The sequence below is a fragment of the Leptopilina heterotoma genome, unplaced genomic scaffold (assembly GCF_015476425.1).
Source record: "Leptopilina heterotoma isolate Lh14 unplaced genomic scaffold, ASM1547642v1 Lhet_159, whole genome shotgun sequence".
In the NCBI taxonomy this organism is placed as follows: domain Eukaryota; kingdom Metazoa; phylum Arthropoda; class Insecta; order Hymenoptera; family Figitidae; genus Leptopilina; species Leptopilina heterotoma.
Genome location: NW_025110873.1, coordinates 107,624 through 131,271, shown reverse-complemented (window position 1 = coordinate 131,271; position 23,648 = coordinate 107,624). Strand labels below are relative to the sequence as shown.

At 25.3% G+C, this 23,648-nt stretch overlaps 1 protein-coding gene across 1 annotated transcript in view; it reads left to right on the top strand.

Annotated features, from left to right (window-relative positions):
* The first annotated feature begins 3,056 nt into the window (after window positions 1–3,056).
* Window positions 3,057–23,648, top strand: part of LOC122498759 (serine/threonine-protein phosphatase 2B catalytic subunit 3-like) — a 78,155-nt gene continuing 57,563 nt past the window's right edge. Inside the window, exon 1 of the mRNA XM_043606671.1 lies at window positions 3,057–3,856. Within this exon, the coding sequence (XP_043462606.1) occupies window positions 3,805–3,856 (52 nt within the window). The 5' untranslated portion in view covers window positions 3,057–3,804. The remainder of the gene's footprint in view (window positions 3,857–23,648) is intronic.

The window sequence follows — 23,648 nt, the reverse complement described above, 5'->3', positions numbered from 1 at the left end:
AAATTCGGATTTTTGAATTTTTTCGAATTTTTGATAATTTTAGATTTTTTACTAAAGAGTCGAACTATTAAATAAGTAAAGTATTTTCTAAAAGCACAAAAATAATAAAGCTGAATCCCATAAAAGAGAAGAAAAAATGGTAAATTTTAAGAAAATCAAATTTTTGAATTTTTTCGAATTTTTGATAATTTTAGATTTTTTACCAAAGAGTCGAGACAATTTAATAAGTAAAGTATTTTCCAAAAGCACAAAAATAATGAAGCTAAATCCGATAAAAAAGAAGAAAAAATGTTTAATTTTAAGAAAAACGGATTTTTGAATTTTTTCGAATTTTTGATAATTTTAGATTTTTTACCAAAGAGTCGAGACTATTAAATATGTAAAGTATTTTCCAAAAGCACAAAAATAATGAAGCTAAATCCGATAAAAAAGAAGAAAAAATGTTTAATTTTAAGAAAAACGGATTTTTGAATTTTTTCGAATTTTTGATAATTTTAGATTTTTTACCAAAGAGTCGAGACAATATAATAAGTAAAGTATTTTCCAAAAGCACAAAAATAATAAAGCTAAATCCTATAACAGAGAGGAAAAAATGTTGAATTTTAAAAAATTCGGATTTTTGAATTTTTTCGAATTTTTGATAATTTTAGATTTTTTACTAAAGAGTCGAACTATTAAATAAGTAAAGTATTTTCTAAAAGCACAAAAATAATAAAGCTGAATCCCATAAAAGAGAAGAAAAAATGGTAAATTTTAAGAAAATCAAATTTTTGAATTTTTTCGAATTTTTGATAATTTTAGATTTTTTACCAAAGAGTCGAGACAATTTAATAAGTAAAGTATTTTCCAAAAGCACAAAAATAATGAAGCTAAATCCGATAAAAAAGAAGAAAAAATGTTTAATTTTAAGAAAAACGGATTTTTGAATTTTTTCGAATTTTTGATAATTTTAGATTTTTTACCAAAGAGTCGAGACTATTAAATATGTAAAGTATTTTCCAAAAGCACAAAAATAATGAAGCTAAATCCCATAAAAGAGAAGAAAAAATGTTGAATTTTAAGAAAATCAAATTTTTGAATTTTTTCGAATTTTTGATAATTTTAGATTTTTTACCAAAGAGTCGAGACAATTTAATAAGTAAAGTATTTTCCACATTAAAAAGTTTGACATTAAAAAATATATAAAAAATGCCAATACTTAACCCACAAAATTAAATTTTCAAAACAAACAAATGAATGCAGATAATTTGCTAACGGAAAGGAAACTTACGATTATTATAATGTATGTATATGTATATGTATATGTATATGTATATTTCTATTTTCTATCAAAACGTATAAAAAACAAAAAAATAACTATAACTAACTTCAAGTGTGGACAGAGATCCGGAAATCTGGAATCACGACGTTTATTATATATAATTTTTGATTTTTTACCAAAGGGTGGTGACTTTTTAATAAGTAAAGTATTTTTGAAAAGCACAAAAATAATGAAGCTTAATGCTATAAAAAAGAAGAAAAAATGTTGAACTTTAAAAAATTCGGGTTTTCGAATTTTTGATAATTTTTGATTTTTTACCAAAGGGTGGAGACTTTTTAATAAGTAAATTGTTTTTAAAGAGCCTAAAAATAATGAAGCTAAATGCCATTAAAAGGAAGAAAAAATGTTAAATTTTCAAAATTTCGATTTTTTGCATATTTTGGAATTTTTTTTTTTTTAACCAAAGGGCTGAGAAATTCATTTAAAATTTTATTAAAAATAATTAAAATTCTGCAATGAGTTTTATTATTTTTAAGAATAAATGATATCTTGCAACGAATTTTATTCAAATATTTATAAAATTAATTGAATTTCTAAGAAGAATTTTAATGTTTATCAAAAAATAATTTATTTCTTGCAAAGAATTTTATTAAATTTTCTTTTAAATAATTAAATTCTTGCGAAAATGTTATTATTTATGAAAATAATTGAATGTTTGCAAAGAAGTATATAAAAATTTGCTTTTAAAATTTTTTTTAAGAATAATTGAATCGTTTTAAGAGTTTCATTAAAATTTTTAAGAATAATTTGTTTAAATAATAATAATTAATAATAATTTTATAATTTGTTTAACGAATTTAAAGAACTGCCAATTGTTAAACATAGTTTTTTATTCCACAAATTAAAAAAAAAGTATAGCAAATCGTAAAAAAAAGTTGTAAATAGTATAAGTCTTAGTATATATAGATGAGTTGTAATTAAGTGCTTGTGGAATGACAATAATTGTAGAATCAAGAAATATTTTTTTTCTATCTGTATGGATTAACATCATCTGTAGTTTTAACAAAATTTTACTGTATTTAATTTATGAGTAGATTGTAGTAATTTTAATTCACGGATTGTAATTCACGAATTGTAATTCACGGATTGTCAATGTACTAATAGAAGTTAATGCGTCATTTATTTTGAACTGAATAGAACACAAAGTTTTAAACTATAATCATATCTGCAGTTTTCTTGAAAGTATCAAATCTCTACTAAACTGGATTAAATTGATACCAAAAATTGAGATCAATTTTCGATTTGATAGAGATTTTATTTTGCTTAAAGGGATAGATCAGCTTTAGATCAGTTAGAATATCAGGATCCTAGAATACTGCAGTATTCTAGGATCCTGATGTTTTCTAGGATCCTAAGCTATGCCATAATACTAAATATTAATGTGTATCGTAGTTCAGCATTATTCAAAAACGAATCAATTTTCCTCAAAGAATCACCGCGCCATTTCGCTCCTCGAAATAATTAAACAACCACCCAAGAAGACAATCGATAAAAACCGAAAACAAAATAAGAAAAAGAAGAAATCCAAACGCGCAATGTAGAACTGCCATTTAACAATAGTCGGTATAGTTTGAATTTATTCTCGTTCATCACAAAACTTGTGGAGAAATTTTCAACCTTCTTTAGCAGATGGCACAAGTTGTTCATAGACTTTAGGAAAATGGGAGAGCCCTCGAATGATCGGTGCGCGCAAATGATGCGCATTTGTTTTCAGTATAGCAGTGTTCACTGCGTGCTGCAAAGCAAAGCAGCAGACATCTTGTAGTAGAGTTTTAGAACTCAAGTGAGAGCCAGTTTTGTCGTCGGTGTGGCCGAGTATCGAGGTGTCTCGCGGTGCCTCGTAGTGTTTAACGCAATTGTGCCCAAGTTGCCCAGGCCATTTGCGTTCGAAGGCCATCTGTGTGTCGTGTGCTAGCGAAGAGCGCTTAATAAAAACAGCATTCGCGAGTGTGCTTTCGTACCCTGCGCACGAAGACAGAAAGAAAGAAAGTGTGTAAAAGAGAGAGAGAGAGAGAGAAAAAGTGAGAAAGAGTAAAGGAAGTGAAACAGAAAAAAAGGCGGTTTTCAAAAAGACGGAAAACCGCATAATAGAGGGAAAAAAAATAGGCAGCAGGAACGGTTTAGAGTTAACGACGGTGGAGGAGGAGGAGGTGGTGGTGGTGGTGGAGGAGGAGGGTGTTGTTTTCCCCAAGAACCGAGAGTATCCCACGGCCCCTGATGTACACCACTGTAAACCGATAATTCGGACCGTTGTCTGCGGGTCTGTTTCACCGCTTTTTCTTCATCATCATCATCATCATACGTGTCATATTCTGTGTAAAAGGAAACATCGCCCTCCCCCAAGAAGGTGTCACCTTCTTCTACACCGTCCTCCACGACCCTCTTTAGTGCGACAGTGATAGAGTGCAATACTCAAAGCGAAAGTGTGACAGAGTACGACGCCTTCTGTCATCGACGACGACGACTTATCCACCTGTGCCAGCATGACCTCGAATAATTCTCAAAAACTCTCCACAACGGAACGGGTCATCAAAAGTAAGCCACTCAAAACAAATCCTTTTACCCGTGATTTAAACCCATCCCTCCTTTTCCATTCTTTTACCTTTTTAATTTTCTCTCTAATTTCACCGCCTCTTTTCTCTTTTTTTTTCTCTCTCTTCGATTTTGCTCCCAATGTTGCTGCTTTCACCTCGGTCGGTACGTCAGCGATTACTCGTGTGCAACTGACAGCACACCCCCATTTTACCACTTACTCATTACCCATTTTTCCCTCATTCGGATTTGTCAATCAATCCTTCTGCATTCATTCCCCAAACATCAAAATTTCTTCAATCAAAACAAAATCCTCTTTTCATCATATTATGGATTTTCTACATGTAGGGCTGCGGCGCCATTGCTATCGACCTGTCGACCCGACTAGTCACGCTTCTTTTAGCAATTTTTTCTCATTCCCAACACTTGTCAACACCTATTTTCTTAAAGTTCTGCTACCATCATCATCATCATTATCATGCGATAAATAATTTCCAATCAGTTCTCTCTGAACACCTTATTGCGGACTTTTATCCCCCCGAACATCATTCTTCTCTTGACTCTGCTCGCTCTGCGCCGTGTTCACCCCCGCCATCTTTTACCCTATCTCCAAAAAAAAAAAAAAAAAAAAAAAATTACAAAATATTCTGACACCTCGATACTTTTGTCACTCTGGAGGAATTTGCGGAACAATTCTAATAGACTTAATCTATATTGTTTGGAAACTATAAAGTTTGTGTGCAAGTTTAATTTTCATGAGCACAACGTTGTATTGATTTACATTAAAACTTTTGTTTATTAACTGCTTTGTTAGATGTTGGAATACTGCGGCTAGAATAGTTTTATACAAGTTTGAAAACGAGAGAAGGAGAGTGTGAGAGAGATGGCTGTTTATTTGTAGAGTGAAAATTGACAGAATTTATATCAATTTTGATAAATGATGGGAGATGGAAAGAAAATGATTTTAAAAAAATGGCAAAATCGTATTAACAAAAAAATGATTCACATAGGACAAAAACTGCTAAATCTAAAGAACAAACTATACAAGAGGTAAGAGGACTGAAAAAACATTTCGCTGTACTAGATCCCAATGTTTACGAATTGGAATGTTAGGTTAGGTCAAGTCACCTGTCTACTTGGGCGTGTTTGTAAAAATGAAGCTTATTTTTGTTTTAATTTTTTAACCAAAAAAAAGACAAAAGAAGAATAAATAAGAGTAAAAGACATTTTTTTTATTTTACGTAATTTTTCCTACTTTTCAATTCCTGTTAAATTCAACATTATTACTTTCAACCGCACGGTATCTGCTTTTTAAAAAAAATTTCACCTTCTTTCTTCGTAACATTTCCAAGACTTTTCAGAAGTTTTTTCTAATACTTTAAAAAAAATAACTTTCATCTCGACTTATTTTAAAAAATTTGATATTTCGTTTCTTTAAAATATTGCAAAAAAACACTTTTTTTCATGTAAAATAAAAATTATTTCGATTTTTATAGTGTGACAATAATAACTATAGTAAATTTTTCAAAACTTGCAATAAAAATTAATAGATTAATTCAATTTTTCAAAACTATTGATTTAAAAAATTAAATAATAGAAATTAATGCGTAAAATTTGTTTGAAAATAATGGGAATTTTTTTTAAAAATCAACATTCGAAGAATTTTGAATAGCAAATTTTCAAAAATAAAATGAAATCATAAAAAAATTTATTGAACATTTTAAATAGTTAGAGATGGAAAAAGTTAACAAATAAATTTAATTAATTAATTTAAACTTTGAATAGTTATTTAAAGATAATTAACCTTTTTTTGCAAATAATTAAATAAAAAGTTATTAAATAATGAAAATTTTTGAAAATCAATTTTTTATGAATTTTAATAACACATTCAAAAAATGATTGAATTCTTAAAAATGTTAATAAAAAATTTTAAACAATTATTCAAAGATACTTAAATTTTTGCAAAAAAATGAAATTGAAATTTTTGTAGAATTTTCTTGAAAATAATTGAAATTTTTGAAAATCAATTTTCAAAGAATTTTAATAACAAATTCATAAAATTTTAATGAACATTTTGAATAATTATTTAAAGGTAATTAACATTTTGCAAATAATTAATTAAAAAGCAATTAAATAATTGAAATTTTTTAAAATCAATTTCCAAAGAACTTTAACAACAAATTCAAAAAATAATTAAATTCTTAAGTTAAAATATTGATGTGAATTTTCAAATTCATTATTCGAAGAATTTTTAATAGCAAATTTTTAAAATAATTGAAATCTCAGAAATTTTGATAAAAATTTTGAAGATTTCTATTTGAACATAATTAAAAAGTTGTTAAACAATTGGAATTTTTGTAAAATTTTATTAAAAATAATTTAAAATTTTTAAAATAAATCTTCAAAGAATTTTTAATAGCAAATTTTGATAAAAATTTTAAAGAATTCTTTAAAGATAATTTAAAATTAGGCAAATAATAATTAATAATTGATTAATTAATAATTGAAAAGTTATTAAATAATTTAAATCTTTGTAAAATTTTATTGAAAATGTTTAAAATTGAAATTTTTGAAAATCAATTTTTAAAGTATTTTTATATAAATTCCAAAATAATTAAATTCTCAAAAATGTTGATGAAAATTTTAAATAATTATTCAAAGGTAATTAAAGTTTTGCAAACATTTATTTTAGAAGTTATTAAATAAATGAAATTTCTATAAACTTTTAATGAAAGTAATTGAAATGGAAATTTTTGAAAATCAATTATCGACGAATTTTAGTTTTGCGTGTAATTAATTAATTAATAAAATGAAATTAACAGTAAATTTTCTAATTTTTATAACTTCAAGCTTAACTTCTACTTTTATAGAAAAAAAAATAATTTATACAAATATTTTTTAATATATTTTTATACCTAATAAAAAATATTTAAAAAAAATTGTTGCTTACAATTAAAAAATAAAAATCGTAAATCAGATAGTTTTGAAAATTATTTATATTTTAATTTTTTGATATAATATTCCCACCAGGCAGGATTTATGGGAAATTTTGCTGAAATTACTTCCGTTTATGTGATTTTCGGAACAAATACAGAATTTTTTCGGAAGTTTTCCGGAAGTGACTTACGGACATGTTCCGGATATCCTCCCACATGGGAATTATTATAATAAAATATTAATTTGACAAAGACGTAAATAAATTTCGTTTAATTAAACGTTCGGGGCGTACTATTAGGAACATTTTATTTTTTTCTTTCTTATTTTTTCTAATTTCATTAAAAATAGATTCTATAATAAAAAAAGACTTTTTTTGCATTATTTCTTTACGGGGAAAAATAATTCATGAAGATTTTTACTGGAAATTATTACAAACGTTTATATAGTAAAAATGTATTAGTCACTAAATTGTATTAGTACTAAAATTTAACGTCAATAATAATTTAGAATTGAATGTACTAGGAGTTAATAATCTAGATAATGAGATAATTAGAGGTATAATTAAATTCCATTTTCCCACACAGTTTGTAATTTATATTTTTAATTTACATAATCCATTTTTCTTAGTAACACCTAACACATAAAAGTAATGTATGTAAAACGTTTATGTAAATAAAATTAATGTTTTTCATTCTCTTAAAACATTTTTGACAATTATTTTGAATTTGAAATTAAAGAAAAATCGGAGGGACAGTCCAGTCAAAAGTTAGTCAAAATATTTTTTTTTTTAAATTTGTTTACAAAATTTTGTTATACTTAGAAATATTAAAATATCATTAAATATATAATTTTTATAACAAAAATTGAATAAATATTATTCTCTCACCTTCTGACTAAAATTCTTAAATTTTAACAAATATTTTCTTTTTGACAAAAAAGCAAGAATATTTTTTTTCTGAAACTTACGATACTTAATTTTTAGACACAGAGGAACATTTTCTAAAAATTTAAAAAAGAAATTTTTGAAAGAAAATCAGTTTTTTAATTTTTTTAAATTTTTTTATCTTGTAAATATTTATTTTTTTTTATCTGTAAATATTTATTTCTTTTATCTGTAAATATTTATTTTTTTTTATCTCTAAATATTTTCTTTTCATGTCTAAGTATTTTTTTTATTAAATATTTATTTTTTTATCTAGTAAATAAATAAATAATTTAAAAAAATAAGAGTAAAGAATTTTTTTTTATAATAGTAGAAAATTATAAATATTCTTTAACATAATCTATTGTTGTTTGAAACTAAGAAAATTTTTTTTTTAAATCTTAAAATTTTTTTAAATGTAAAAGAAAATTTCAAAAAAAAAAATAAAATAACTAAAAACGAACTTTAACACGTGAGCACTCCCAGAAAAGGAAGCTATGAGAAAATTCCCCTTTTATGCGGGCGTTCCCCCCACGACGACGACGACCCTAGCATAAGTACTACAGTCTAGTCCTAACACGTGATTACATCTGAACGCATGGAGAAACTACTCATGCTCTAGAAGCGTTTAAGTGACTAAAAAAAAAATTTTCCTCACCAAAAAAAATAAATTACTATTTTATTATTTCGATAGAAATTCATACCCTAAGTTTATAAGATATAGAAAAAAAAATTTTCCAATTTTCCAATTCTTTTTTTTTTTTTTTTTTTTTGTAACATTGACATGATATATGTTCTTATAGTTTTCGTTTGTATTCACATTCCAAACCGCAAGTCAATTGATCAAACTGACTGGATATTAATAGACTTAAATCTTTTTTTAAATTCGACAATTTTAACAAATAAAAAAATAAATTCAGCAATACTTCAAAATATTTGACACGCATTGACAACAATTTTTCTATTTTTATTAGTTGTAATTTGACCTTATTTGAATATTTAAATTAAAATTATTAAATAAAACTTAAAATTAAATAAAATTTATAATAATCACAAAAATGAAAATATTAAAATTTTCTAAAAATTTTTTTTCTGAAATTTAAATTCTTTATTTGATTTTTTTTTTCTTTTTCATTTAGAACAATTTATTAAACTTATTTGTTAAAACATTTATAATTATTATTTTATTTATTATAATTAGTAATTGTTTTATTTACTAGAAAATAATAATTATTTTAATTACAACAAATAATAATTATTTTAATCACAAGAAATAATAAATTTGTTTATTATTTGAAAATTCGCGCCAGATTTTTAGTTTTAGCAACAGCAGCGCCTCTAGAATAATGGCGCCAATATTTAAAATTTGAAATTAAAATTCACTTTTTTAGTTAGTTATTTTAATTTATTAATTATTCGTAAATTAATTTAATATTCCATTGTTTATAAAATATAGAATATTATTAGTAACTTTAGTTCTATTTTGTAAATATTAAAATATTAAAAATTACTATCTATTTTTTCTCCTACGTATAATCTGGAAATTAATTTCCGTAAAAATAATTTTCTAAAAATACTTTTTCTCCAGTCATTTTAATATTTAACTTGCTTTAAATTCATAAAGCACATTTTTTGTTGATTTAAATTAAATTTCAACGTTACGGCTTAAGTATTTATAATCTTTACAATAAGAACCGGTTGAAACTGGAATTTGTAAATTGGTAATAGGAAACAATTTTTTATTTTCTAATGTTATATAAATATATAATAACATTTTTATTTATAAGATGAAAATAAAAAAAAATATTAATAAATATTTATGAATATACTGATAGAAAATAATTTATAAAATTTAGGCAATAATTTATTTATATATTTATACATTATCATAATATATAATTATAAAATATAAATATAATAAATACTTTGTATATATAATAGTAAATTTTATTTATAAAAATAAAATTTGTGTTGTAATCCAAGACGGGCCAATTTTGAAAATTCAAATATAACTTTCCGTTCGAATATATAATTCAATATTTTTCTCCTCTTGTTTTTGCTTTGTGGTATTATCACTTTACGTAGGTAGATTCTAATGAATATTTAAATTATTTAACTTGTCTTCAACTAGAAGCAAAAAAAAATAAATATTTAAAAATAAATTTTCAATATTCAATAGTTTCATTTTCGTCTATGTAAACTTTTTTTTATCCTATATTTTTAAAAATATAAATTCGACCATAAAAAAATCAAAATCGTTATTTCTATATTCATACATAAAAAAACATTTTTTAACTATAACAATATAAACTTTATTTTTTAAATTTTTACGATAACAGTATAACAGTAAGATAACAGTAAGAAGGTTAAGTTCGGAGAGACTCAGTCTGAAAACAGTTTTGGTTTGAAAAATTTGCGTGATTTGGTCAAATGTCAAGTTACGCATTTGGCTACCTACCGTTTTCACTGCGTATACAAAAATTAAAAATTTCAAAATAAATAGATCCCATCGTTTGCCCACAATCAGACAAGGATTAAAAATTCTTAATTTAGTACCAGTTTCTTACAAAAAATTTTGAAAAAAATCGATCGATACATACATTCTTAAAAATTAAATTTTATTTTTAAAATTTAAAATTTTTTTGGTAAATTAAAAAAAAAATTTTTTTAAATATTTTTATCAAAAACTACGTGTAAAAACAAAAATTTTCATATATCGAACGTCCAATTTGATCAATTTTTGTCCGAGTTATAAGCATTTAAAAAAAAAATTTATGTAAAAAACGTGATTTTTCAAAAACCCAGATCTCTTAAATTACTTCATGAAAAAATTTGAAAAAAATCATGGAAGTTCCTTTCAACCAGCACTAAAAGAAAAAAAATATTTGAAAAAAATCGGAGATGCAAAAGTCAAAAGGTGTCCGACTTGGCGTGGAATGCCCCATATGTATTTAAAACCGAAGAGTTAAAACAATTTTTTTTTACATTTTTTCCCTTTATTGCTAGATTTTACTTGAATTTGCATTTTTCTCATAGAGAGAAGCAAAAAAAAAGAAAAAAAATTGAAAAAACAGAAAGTATTTAATTAAAAATGTGTAGAATTTTTATTACTTCTTTGTACAAAAAATATTTGAATTGAAAATATTTCGAGAAAAAACACGTTTTGCATAATGACAATGGAAAATAAAATTATTTAAAAAAAATATATATAAATAAATATATAAATGTATTGATAGAAAATAAATTGTACAAAATACCCTTTATTTCGAAATTTTCATTTTTATATTTGAAAATTTGCGCCATATTTTAAATTTTAGCAACAGCAGCGCCTCTAGTATAATGGCGCCAATATTTGAAATTTTAAATTAAATTCCAGTGATTAAAAATAGTAACAAATATTCTAACATTAAATAATAAATAAATAATTAAATAGGATTAATTAGATAAATAAAATTAATTTAAGATCATCAAAGAAAAAAATTGTTTCGTAAATTACTTAAAAATAAAAAAGAATTTTACAGAAGGTTATACAGAAAATGCGCTCTTCTCAGTATTTTGCACAATTTTCATAAGTAATTATTAAAAAAATTGTTTAAACATTTGGTTTTCATGGAAAAAGTGGAAAAATTAAATAACTCTCCTATTTGTTTGGATAAAATATTTATAATTCTTTCGAATAGTACAAGAGAATATACACTGGAGTGTATGCGCGCTTCTCCTTATTTAAAATCATTAGCCTAAAGTGCAATTTTAATGACTTTTTTCAAATACTTATTAACAAAATTAAATTGTAAATACAGTTCGCTTTTCTCTAATTATCCTTAAAAAAACTCAATTTAATATAATAATAATATACTACTTTTATTATTATAATTAATAATTATTATTTTATTCATTATAATTATTGATATTATTATATTTAATAAAAGAAAATTCAATTTGCTGTAACTAATAGAAAATAGTTTATTTTTTGAAAATTCGCGCTTTTTTTAAATTTTATCAATAGCAGCGCCTCTAGTACAATAGCGCCAATATTTGAAATTTTAAATTAAAATCCGCTCCTTTGGTTACTTATTTTTATTTATTAATTTGTTAATTATTTATGAATTTATTTACTATTAAATTATTAATATATATAAAAATAAAATATAAAACATTCACAGTAATTGTAGATTCAAAATTTTTAATTAGTTTTCATTTTTTGAAAATTCGCGCCACATTTTTAAATTTAGCAACAGCAGCGCCTCTAGATTATGGTGCCAAAATTTTTAATTTTAAATTAAAATCCGTCAATTATGAGTGGGAATTGAGTTACAGCACGGAAGTCAGAATGCATAAGATACAAAAATAGAGTATTTTGAAGAAAGTGGGGGTAAAAACCTCTGGAGACAACTTTTTGGGTATTCACTTTCACTTTTCTCGAAATCCTAATGTATTAGACAATTTTTATACCCGGATTCGTGTTCAGCGACTAAAAATACATTGAAAACCATTCCCATATCAAAAATAACAAAAATAAAATTTTTTCTTATCCTTACCCCCACTTTTTTCAAAATTCTCTTTTTTGGACCTGTCGAACGTTTTTGCATCAAAAAATCATTCTCTTGCATTCAAATATTCATAACTTTATCAAAAATTAATATATTTTTGATTTCTAAACACGAAAACCCCACAAATTTGTTCTAGTATGTAAAAAAAATTAATGGTGTAATAAATTTGTAAAAATTTTTGTTTTTGTACCTAATAATATAAACAAATCAATGTTTATGTGTCAGGATGCGAAGGAAAATTAAGAATTGAGCTAAGGTCTTAAAAATGTTTACTCAGGGGTTTTTGGGGGCGCTGATTACGAATTCGAGGTCAGCTTTCCAAAATTCAAAATGGCGTATCCAATATGGCAGGCGAAAAATTTTAAAGTTGATCTAAAGCTCTTAAAAATGTTTACTCGGGGGTTTTTGGGGGCGCTGATTACGAATCCGAAGCCGGTTTTTCAAAATTCAAAATGGCGGATCCAATATGGCGGACGACAATTTTAAAAAGTTGATCTAAAGCTCTCAAAAGTTACTACTCGGGGGGTTTTTGGGGTCCCTGATTACGAATCCGATGCCGGTTTTTCAAAATTCAAAATGGCGGACGGCAATTTTAAAAAGTTGACCTAAATTCAGAAAAATTACTACTCAGGGATTTTTAGATTCACTGATTAAAGATTCAATGTCAATTTTACTAAATTAAAAATAGTGAAATGTGCATTTTAGCCTCGAAAGTAGTTTTCATTGTTATTGTTTTGTATAGTTGGATACTACCAAGTTGCCTTGAATCCGCCAAAAATACTAACTATATTTTGCTCAGATTGTCTATCGTTTCTCCTTAAAAAGAATCTAGGAAGAAGAAATTGCAAAATACTATTTTTAAAATCCAAGTAGCGTGTGACATTTTTGAATTTGCAATATATGCATAGCACGTGGTTTAAATACCGGAAATATGTAAGACAGCTTTGAAAGGTGCGATTGGAATGGGTTAGGAGGACGACAAGAGAAGAAAGAAGTGAGAGGAAAATATTTCAAAGTATCGAGCTAAATTTTGCATATTTATAATATATCTGGTTAGGAGAGATGGAAAATACCAAAAATGAGAGACTAGTTAGCACTGTACGTAAATTTGGCGTTACCACAATTTTCTTTTTGAGTGACTGAGACATTTACAACGGGGATTGTGTAGCTCATGACTCGTAGTCCTCGTGGTTCACATGGCTCACGGCTGGCTGGAGTGTAATAATAGACACAAACAAACTCATTTGGCCGTTCGGCCAACTACATTTGGCTCGGCGAACGCGTTCATGAATCCGTGTTTCGTCGCGTCGGTCCACTTCTCTCCTCAAACATTATAGTCCTTTTATTCCCATAGAGAAAAAAAGAAGGGGGGGGGGGCGACGAGTTACCGATTAACAATATTAGCAAAAATTGTTACTTAACTATTGTTTATAATTTTTTTTTTCTTAAATTTTTAAAATCACTATACTTTCATTTTTTTGCATATCTAAAATTCTCTCTTTAAAAAATTTTTTTTTCTTCTTCCTCTTCATTTATAGATTTTAGAATATATGTATCAGATACTTCCCCAGAAATATAGAAGAGCCATTTCGAATTCTTGGATCGGATAAATGATAGCTTATTAAAATTTCACTTTAAGATACAAAGAAACTTTATAGCGATCTATAAATACAAAGAGAGGGGGGAAGGGGGCATTTTTTTCTCCCTCTCCTTCTTTCTTCCCTCATGAATTTTATTAGCGTACATTTTATTGAACATTTATGCTTCACTTTAGTTCAAAAACGTGTAAACATTATTTCCTTTTATCCTATAAAATTTACAAGATTCTAAAGACAGTAATTTCTTCGTCTGAAATTTATATTTCAAAAAAAGGCCATTATTTTTGTATATTTAAAAAAAAGGACAAAACAAACAAAAAACATTTTTAAAGAAATGAGTCAAAAAATAATAATCTGAATTTATAAACATTGTTTTTGAAATAATAAAAAAGGAGGACAAACTTTATATTTGATGGGCATAAAAAATATATATAGAGAGAGACACGAGTGGAAGCAGAGAAATTGCTGCATTAACAAAATTAGAGATACAGAGGCAAGAGAGAAGAACATATGGAGAAAATAGTTGTTGATAATAAGATTCAAATGTCAAGTTGAATGGCATTGATCTTAGTCAAGGTAGTGTTTCATTTTTACGAAACTCAAAAATAGTTCCCGAGAAATTTGAGAATATTGAGAAATAATTTCAAGAGAAAAATTTTAAGGGCAAAGTGGAAAATTGAAGGAGATGAATATAAAGATGACAATTGTTGATAACAAGGCTTCTTTAAATTTTAAATTACAAACGAATTTTCTTCAAAATTCCCTTGTTTATTCTTTAAGGTTTTTTCCTTTAGTTAAAATAAAAGAAAATAAGATAAAAAAGAATTATTATCATCATTTTATACGAATAAATATAATAATTAATTATCAAATTATTATCATAATAAAAATATTCAAATTAATAATATTAATTTAATTATTATTATTTATAATAATTTACTGCAAATATCAATTAGTTTAATTATTAAAAATAATAATTATTTGGTTTGTATTTGGTGCCAACATTTGAAATTTAAAGTTAAAATCCACTTATTAAGTTATTTCTATTTATTTATTAATTGATTAATTATATATAAATTTATTTACTATTAAATTATTAATAAAATATTAAATATAGAATATACATAGTAATTTTAGTTCTTACTTTTAATTATTTTGTTTTTATTTTTTGAAAATTCGCGCCTTATTTTTAGTTTTAGCAACAGCAGCGCCTCTAGAATAATGGCGCCAATATTTGAAATTTAAAAGAAAAATCCGACAAATATGAGTGTAAAATAATACAGAAAATAGTAAAAAAAAGATCAAAACGAAATCAGAGTCTGGTCTAAATTTCCAGCTAAAGAAATTAAAGAAAATTTTATGAAAATTATTCAGAGAGTTTTATAAGTTATTAAATATCGCACATTTGAAGAAGTGTGGAAGATTATAATAAATTCACGATTAGGAATTAAAAAATTACTTTCCTCAAATTTATTTTCCAAAAAAAAAAACTGGAAATTATTTTTTTTTCTCGAATAAATATGGAAAATTGCATCTCAACTCGTTACAATCTTCCTCGCATTAGAATTTAGCTTATGATCGCTATACTTCAAAGTAGTTAACGGTATTTCTCGGGGGCCTGTGCGCGGCACGTATATGCATTTCTTATCACAACTTTTCACTGCACGATACCCATAGTTAGATTTAGATACGACAAATCGATGAAATTTGCATATCACCTTGCCCAGCACCTTGTATAATAATTATTGCTATACATACATATATATATTTTCACTTATTTAGTATGCAATGAATATCGAAATAAGGTCGCTATAATTAAAAGTACAATCATTTTATATAGTTTCATACATTTCTTCATTCCATAATATTGTTTAAAAAAAATTATAGAAAAAATTAATCCTTTAGGAAAAAAGAATCTAGTCGAAAAAAATTTGTTAACCCCTTTTCCCCTACGAGTAAAAAAAGAGACGTTAAATTAAGAGCAAAAAAAGAGTTAAGATTGTTAACAACTTAATGTGCTTGAATGCATATTTTATACTATAACTTAAATGCATCTAAGGGAAATGTAATTTCTTTTTTCTCTTCTTTGTTTCTTGTTTTTTTTCTCTATATTCAACACGCGAGAAAAACATATTTCATTGAATTAAACACATAAACGACTTTTTATTAATTACTCTAAACGTTTGTTAACATTTCTCGAAGAATTTATACACATTTATCTCTTTTAATCTTTTCATCCCATTTTGTTCTAGTTCGCAAGTTTTTTTCTTCGGAAAAAAAATTTATTCTAGTCACGTAGACAATGTATTTTATGTAGATTTTTTTTCAAATTTGTGCAATTTTTTTTATAACATTTTACTATCTCTGTAAATTAACGAACACATTTTTTTTACTTTATTTTATTTCCTCTTTGTAAATTTAAACAAAAAATATTATTGCCTACAATTATTATTATTATTAATTTTATTATTTGTATTTTTATTATTATTTTTATTCAGTTTTAATATTATTTACGTATTTTTATATTTATATCTTAATATTATTATTACTTTATTAATTAGAAAGAAAAATTCTGCCGATAATTGAACAAAATTTAATGTCCTCCTTCACTTAATTTTCAAATTTTCGTGATTACCTTCTATATACTATTTGTGAGAATGAAAAATCTTGTTAAACTTGAAAATAAGATTAAATTGAAGGGGAAAAATAATCAATTAATTTGAGAGTCGCATAAATATTTTTTCAAAACTCATTACTTCCAATTTCCAGTGGATCGAATTTTTATCCCAAGGAAAAAAAAACTTCTTGATGAAATGGAAAATTAGAACAAATTTTCTAATTAAAAATTTAATTTAAAATTCTGTCCAGTTGGAATGTTTCTAATTTAAAATTTGTAATTAAAACTTTTTAAAATTTTGAATTTTTCAATTTAAAATTTTTTTTATTAATAATTTTTTTAATTTGATTCTTTTCAATTTTAAAAATTGTTTTAATTAGACATTTTTCACTATTTAAAATTATTTCAATTTGAAACTTTTTAATTTAAAATTGTTTTAATTTTTAATTTCTTCAACCTAAAACTTTTTAATATCAAATTTTTGTAATTTTAAATTTTTTGTCAAATTATACTTTTTTAATTACAAAATTTTTTCCATCTGAAACTATTTAATTTGAAATTGTTTAAATTAGAAATTATTCAATTTAAAAATTTTTTCCATCAAAAAACTTTTTAATTTAATGTCTTATAATTTAAAAATTTTCTTTCAATTTAAAATTTTGCAATTTAAAGTTTTTTCAATCTAAAACTTTTTTGTTTAAAATTTTTTCATTTTGAATTTTTACATTTAACTTAATATTAAAGGATATTACTGAATTGAAAAATAAATAAATTTTAAGGATAAAAAATTAAATAAAACTAATAAAATTCACCGAACTTAGAAATTTACAGACGACCCCAATATTTTTTGTATTTCAAAAAAACCTTTATTTCTCAATATTCGAATGAGGAAGAAAATTAAAAATCTTTGTTTTTTTTCATTATGTAAATTGGTTTAGACTTACTCTTCCTAACAAACTTGTTTATAATTCTTCTTGATTAAAAATTTTTATTTGACTTGAAAAAATTAGAGTTAAATCTTTTTCTAAATATAATTCAACGATTTAAATTTTTTAACACTAAATAAATAAATAATAAAAAAAAATTTTTTTAAGTATTAAAATATATTAAAAAAATTTATTTTTATTTTAGAGAACTAAAATACGATTCTAAGTGTAATATTAATATTTTTTATAAAAGAAATAGTTTCTTCTTCCGTGTCAAAAATATTTTTCACGAGTAGGTGATAATCTCTCTCTTTCTCTCTACTGTTTTCAAAAAAAACTTATTAAAACTCTATACTCTGTAATTATATATTTAAAATAAGAAATTAAAAATAATAATTATTGCGTGATCTGGCATTTCGCTCAAGTTCTAATCGGGTCGACCCCCGGTAGTCGACTAGGGCATGAATCTGCTGTTCTTCATTTTACAACGCTACTCTCAGTCAAGATCGATATAATCGCGTCTGCGTGGAAACGTTTTATTATATTCTATAATATAAAAACCGAAAAAAAATTAATTTTCTAAAAATTAATTAAAAATAAATATCTCTTTTATAGAAGAAAAAATTATATCGAGAAAAAATTTAATTAATTATTGAAAATTAATATCAAGAATATTAATTCTTGACTTTTTTTTACTACCCAGAGGTAGTAAAAATGAAAGTAAACAATAAAAACACAATTGTTTTAAAATATTAACTGTATTATAAACTTTATTAAAAAGGAAAAAAAATACCCACATATTTTCAAATTAATATCCATTCATTTTAAAATTAATAAACTTCATTTAAACAATACAAAAGCTATTTCATACATAAAAGAGATAAAGTTCTTTGTTTACTGGGTCATTATAAAAAGTGATTATAATTTTAGTGTTTTTATCGCTTCTTTTTGTAATCGAGTTTTTTTTTCTTTATATTTTTTTTTCATAAACGATAAAAATATAAACTCTCTCTCTGATACATGGGAGAAACTGATGTTATTAATGTTCCCGAGGTTATGGTTAAAAAATTTCGATAAAAATTCAGTGACTTATTTTTACGACTATCGCTATTTTTGTTTTAAATAATATAATAATTATTTTTTTACATTCATTTTTGTTTGTTTATTTTTTTCCTCAATAAAGGTGTTTATAAGAAGAGAAAAAAAAAGAAAAATGGAGAGAAAAAACACTGTAAGAACATTGAAATTTATTGAAAGCATTTTGAAGGAAAAAAAAACTAATATATCAATGAATATAAAAGAAAGTGAAAAGAAAACATACGAAGGGTTTCCTGAATCCTAACAAATCGATATAGAATTTGTTCTTTGAAACAGTTTTATATAAGGATTAAGAAACTTTCAAGACTTCATCTGTGAATATTGTGGGGTGACTTGTGTGACTAGGGGGAAAAAAAAGAAAAATATTAGTGGGGTGGTCTTGATCGAATATATATATATACCTGCGTATACACGAGAAACATTAAGTTGAGGGTTAAAGGACAATTCTTACTCATTCAGCCCTTAAATTAAAAAAATTGATTAAAATAAAAAAATAAAAAGAATAGCAAAAAATGAAAAATAAAAAGCAAAGATAAAAAACAAAAAAGAAGCGAAATAAGAAAATTAACAAAAAAGAATAGAAAAAAGTAAATAGAAAATAAAAAATAAATAAAAGAAATGAAAAATAGGAATGAAACAAAATTTAAAAAAAATTAAAAGAAAAAAATAAGAAAGATAAAAAAACGAAAAAGTACAAAAAAAACAAAAAAAAAAATAAAAAAAAATTAGTACATTATTACCATAAAAAAGTTGTGAACTAAAGCTCGAAACGTTCAATTTAAGAGCCATATGAGCAAAACCAAAAAAATTTTGGAGAATTTTGAAAAAAGTGGGGGTAAAAACAAGAAACGAAATTTTTTGTTTTGTTTAATATGGGAGTGGTTTTCGATGTATTTTTCTCCGCTAAACACTATCCTGGGCCCAAAAATTGCCTACCACGTCAGGATTTCGAAAAAAGTGGGGGTAAAGACCAAAAAAGGATTTTTTTTGTTATGTTTAATATGGGAGTGGTTTTCAATGTATTTTTCACTACTGAACACGATCCCGGGTTTAAAAATTGCCTATTACGTCAGAATTTTCAAAAAAGTGGGGGTACAGACCAAAAAAAATTTTTTTTAAAATAATTTTAATATGGGAGTAGTTTTCAATGTATTTCTCCGCTAAACACTATCCCGGGTCCAAAAATTGCCTACCACGTCAGGATTTTGAAAAAAGTGGGGGTAAAGACCAAAAAAGGATTTTTTTTCTTATGTTTAATATGGGAGTGGTTTTCAATGTATTTTTCTCTACTAAACAAGATTCCGGATCTGAAAATTGTCTACCCACGTCACGATTTTCAGAAAAGTGTAAGTAAAAACTCAAGAAACTAGTTTCCAGAGTATTTTTACCCCCACTTTTTTTAAAATCCTGACATTCTAGTCAATTTTGAAACCAAGAATAGTGTTCAGGACAAAAATACAATGGAAACAACTCTGATAAAAAAAAATAAAAAAATGCAGACCTAAGTTAGCAAAAAAAACTAAAATTTCAACTATTACTGATATTTAACTTCTTTTTTGTTCTTATAAGAAAAAAAGAGAAGTTAAACATTAGTATAATTTCATGCGCCTCCCTACATAGTTTACTAATTATAGAATGTCTCCCGTATAGTTGATTCTGTGACATACAGCCGAAAATAAAGAATTCTTAACGACATGTAACTATTCAGTCCACTACATACATGTAAACATATTCAGTCATACATGTAAACATTCTCCCGTAGTTTCTCTCGTAAAATACATAAAAAATTGATTTTTTTATTTTTTTGAACGAGTTTAAAATTTCATCAAACATATGGTCTCAGTTATCCAGAGAATTTTAATATTTATTCACAAAAATGTACAGAAATTATTTTCTTATTTTATCTAGAAACAAACTATTTCAACAAATTAAAGTTGCAAGCAAAATTTTAACTTTAGTCAACTATACTTTAGTCATCTATTATATTTCGACAAACTCAAATCTGAATTAAAAAGTAACTATTTATTAGTAAAATACAGTCTGAATTTTTTTTTCACCAAATAGTAAAAAGTAACTAATTATTAGTATAGCACCAACCCCCCTTTTTTAAATACAGTAATTTTTTTTAGTTTTGGTGGTAATTAGTCCTGAGTCCTATGGCATAGTAATTATTTAAAAATATCAAAGTTGTGGTGCGAGCTTAACAGATAGTATAGTACAAGCACAACACATGTAACAGAATACGAAACCACCGTCAGTTTTAAATTTAGCCATTGGACTGTTAGTTATGAATGAATTCAAAGTGGAAGTTGATGTGCTCGTTAGTAGTGGAATGATTAGTGAGAGACAATGGAAAACATTCGATAAATTTTCAATGCGATCAACTTTAGGGGAAGTAATGCAGCATTCGTGTGCATCTATTGTATTGTGGATGTCTCGACTAAAGTCATTCTCTATATCAAGCGCGCGCGACATTCTAACAAGAGAAGTCTACGAAGTGCCATATCCCTCTCAGATTTCAACGGTGCTTCACACCGGAAAGAAGAACTAGAAAAACAAATTTCAAATACACCTGGATACATAATGAGAGGAAATTATGAATCTTCTTCATTCAAATAAATTACAACAGTATCTATATATTTTATGTTCCTATTCATAAAGTTTCGAACAACATTTTGTTAACTTCTTTTAATTTGTATTTTTTTATTCTTTTTTTTCTTTCCTAACTATTTTTTATTCTTCCTTAACTAAAATCTGTTATTTACCCTTTAAAATAAAAAAACACCCAATGAACCAATAGATAAATAAATCACAATCTAAAATCTCAAACTGCTCATACAGAAATTGATGGCACGATATGGAAAAGTGTACTTTAAAAAAAGAAATTTATAATATCCGGTATATTAGTGTTTAATATTGTAATCATTGATGTCGATAAAGGGCAAAGAAAAAAGGAGAGAAAAAAAACGCCCCAGGATGACACTGGCATTATATATATAAAGAGGGTGCAGTACCTACCACTCTTCTTCCTTCATAATATATGTATATGTTATTTTTCAAAAAATTTACATACCCTTTAAATGATTTACGACTCTATTTTATACGAGGGTCTCAACATAATCGATTTTATGCGCGTGTAATTTTCTTTCCTCTTTTTTTTCTATCTATCTAAAACTTTTTTTCTTCTCTAAACATAAATTTTAATGTACCATTAATTATACTGATTCTTCTTTTACACGTTACAGTGTATATATATATACGAACTTTGATTGAAAACAGAAAATAAAAGGAGAAAGGTTTCACCAATTTCAGGGTGGAAACATGGCCTTCAATAAAAATTAACTTTGTAGAATTATTTTTATCTACAGGTCAACTTTACCTTGGGAGAACGTATGCAATTTTTTCTCTGTTTTTTTACAGGAAGGTTATTTGATTTTCATTTAAGTTATCTTTTTTAATTTCTAGAGAGAGATTTCTTTTACTACTAATTGATTTTTTGGTCCTAAAACAAAGGATGAACTGAAAACGATAAAAACAGGAAAACTACAAAAGAACGACTCGAATGGAGACAATATTTTTTGCAGGCTTCGTACTAGATAATTAATTTTTAAAAAAGAAGTAAAAAAAAGTATAGCTGTCGAATAATTTTTTTCAAATAGGTAAATTTCTAACAATTTTATGAAAATTTTTAAGAACAGTTTCTTTTTTCCAACAATTAACTAATTTAAAGTGGTACAAATTGTCAAATATAGGAAAAAGTAGCTTTTACTATGTCAAAAATTAAAAAAAAGTATCCAAATAGTAGTAAATCTTAAAAAAAGTAGTAAATATGTTTTAGTAGATGAGTACGAAGCCTGTTTTCCTTAAATGTTGGATCTAAGTCTTCTCTTATTATTGAATTTATAAAAAAAAACTTGGGCTTTTGTTAGCAAACAAATGTTTAAGTGAATAAAACGAGTTTCTAGTGATAAGAAGTACTTATTAACTGATGAATGTGGTAATTTATTTTTTTGTGTACTTGTATAGATTTGAATGGATAAAATTGAAATTGCACTAAACACAATCATATGTTGGTGGGTGCGGCAAGCAAGAGAGAGAGAGAGAGAGAGAGAGAGAGAGAGAGAGAGTGAGAGAGAAATAAAGAGGGAGCACGTAGCTAACTTGTTGCGCCTGTTCCCAATCCGTCTCGCCTCCACCCTTCTTTCTACACTACGGGTTCACCGATTCGGTTATTCTCACCCTCTCTAATAACCGACGAAATAACTTTTTTTCTTGGCTTTTGTTTTATTTTTTTACCATCGCAATTTCTTTTCATTCAAATAACAATTTCACATTGCCATTTTTTTATGCAAAAGGAAAAAATTTAATTTTCTTTCCTTTTTTGAAATTACAGAATAGAAAAATAAAAGAAAAGTTACCGAATAAAAAAAAGGAAAAAAATTTACCGAATTGAAACATATATAAAATTTACGGATTAAAAACTTAAATAAAGCAAATAAAATTCACTGAACTTAAAAATTTACAAACGACAACAACATTTTTTGTATTTCAAAAAAATCTTTTTCTCTCAATATTCGAATGAAGAAGAAAATTAGGGATCTTATGCTTTTTAGCTTCTTCCATATTGGTTTGGACTCACTCTTCCTGACAAACTTATGTATTAAAAATCCAACGTTCTTTTTGGTATTGTTTAAATTGGTTTAGACTCACTCTTCCTGACAAACTTATATATTAAAAATCCTATGTTCTTTTTAGTATTGTTTAAATTGGTTTAGACTGACTCTTCCTGACAAACTTTTGTATTAAAAATCTTATGATTTTTTTTGGTATTTTTTAAAGTTGGTTTAGACTGCGACTCTTCCTGACAAACTTACGTATTAAAAGACTTATCTTTTTTTGGTATTATTTAAATTGGTTTAGACTCACTCTTCCTGACAAACTTATATATTAAAAATCCTATGTTCTTTTTAGTATTGTTTAAGTTGGTTTAGACTGACTCTTCCTAACAAAATTTTGTATTAAAAATCTTATGATTTTTTTTGGTATTTTTTAAAGTTGGTTTAGACTGCGACTCTTCCTGACAAACTTACGTATTAAAAGACTTATTTTTTTGGTATTATTTAAATTGGTTTAGACTCACTCTTCCT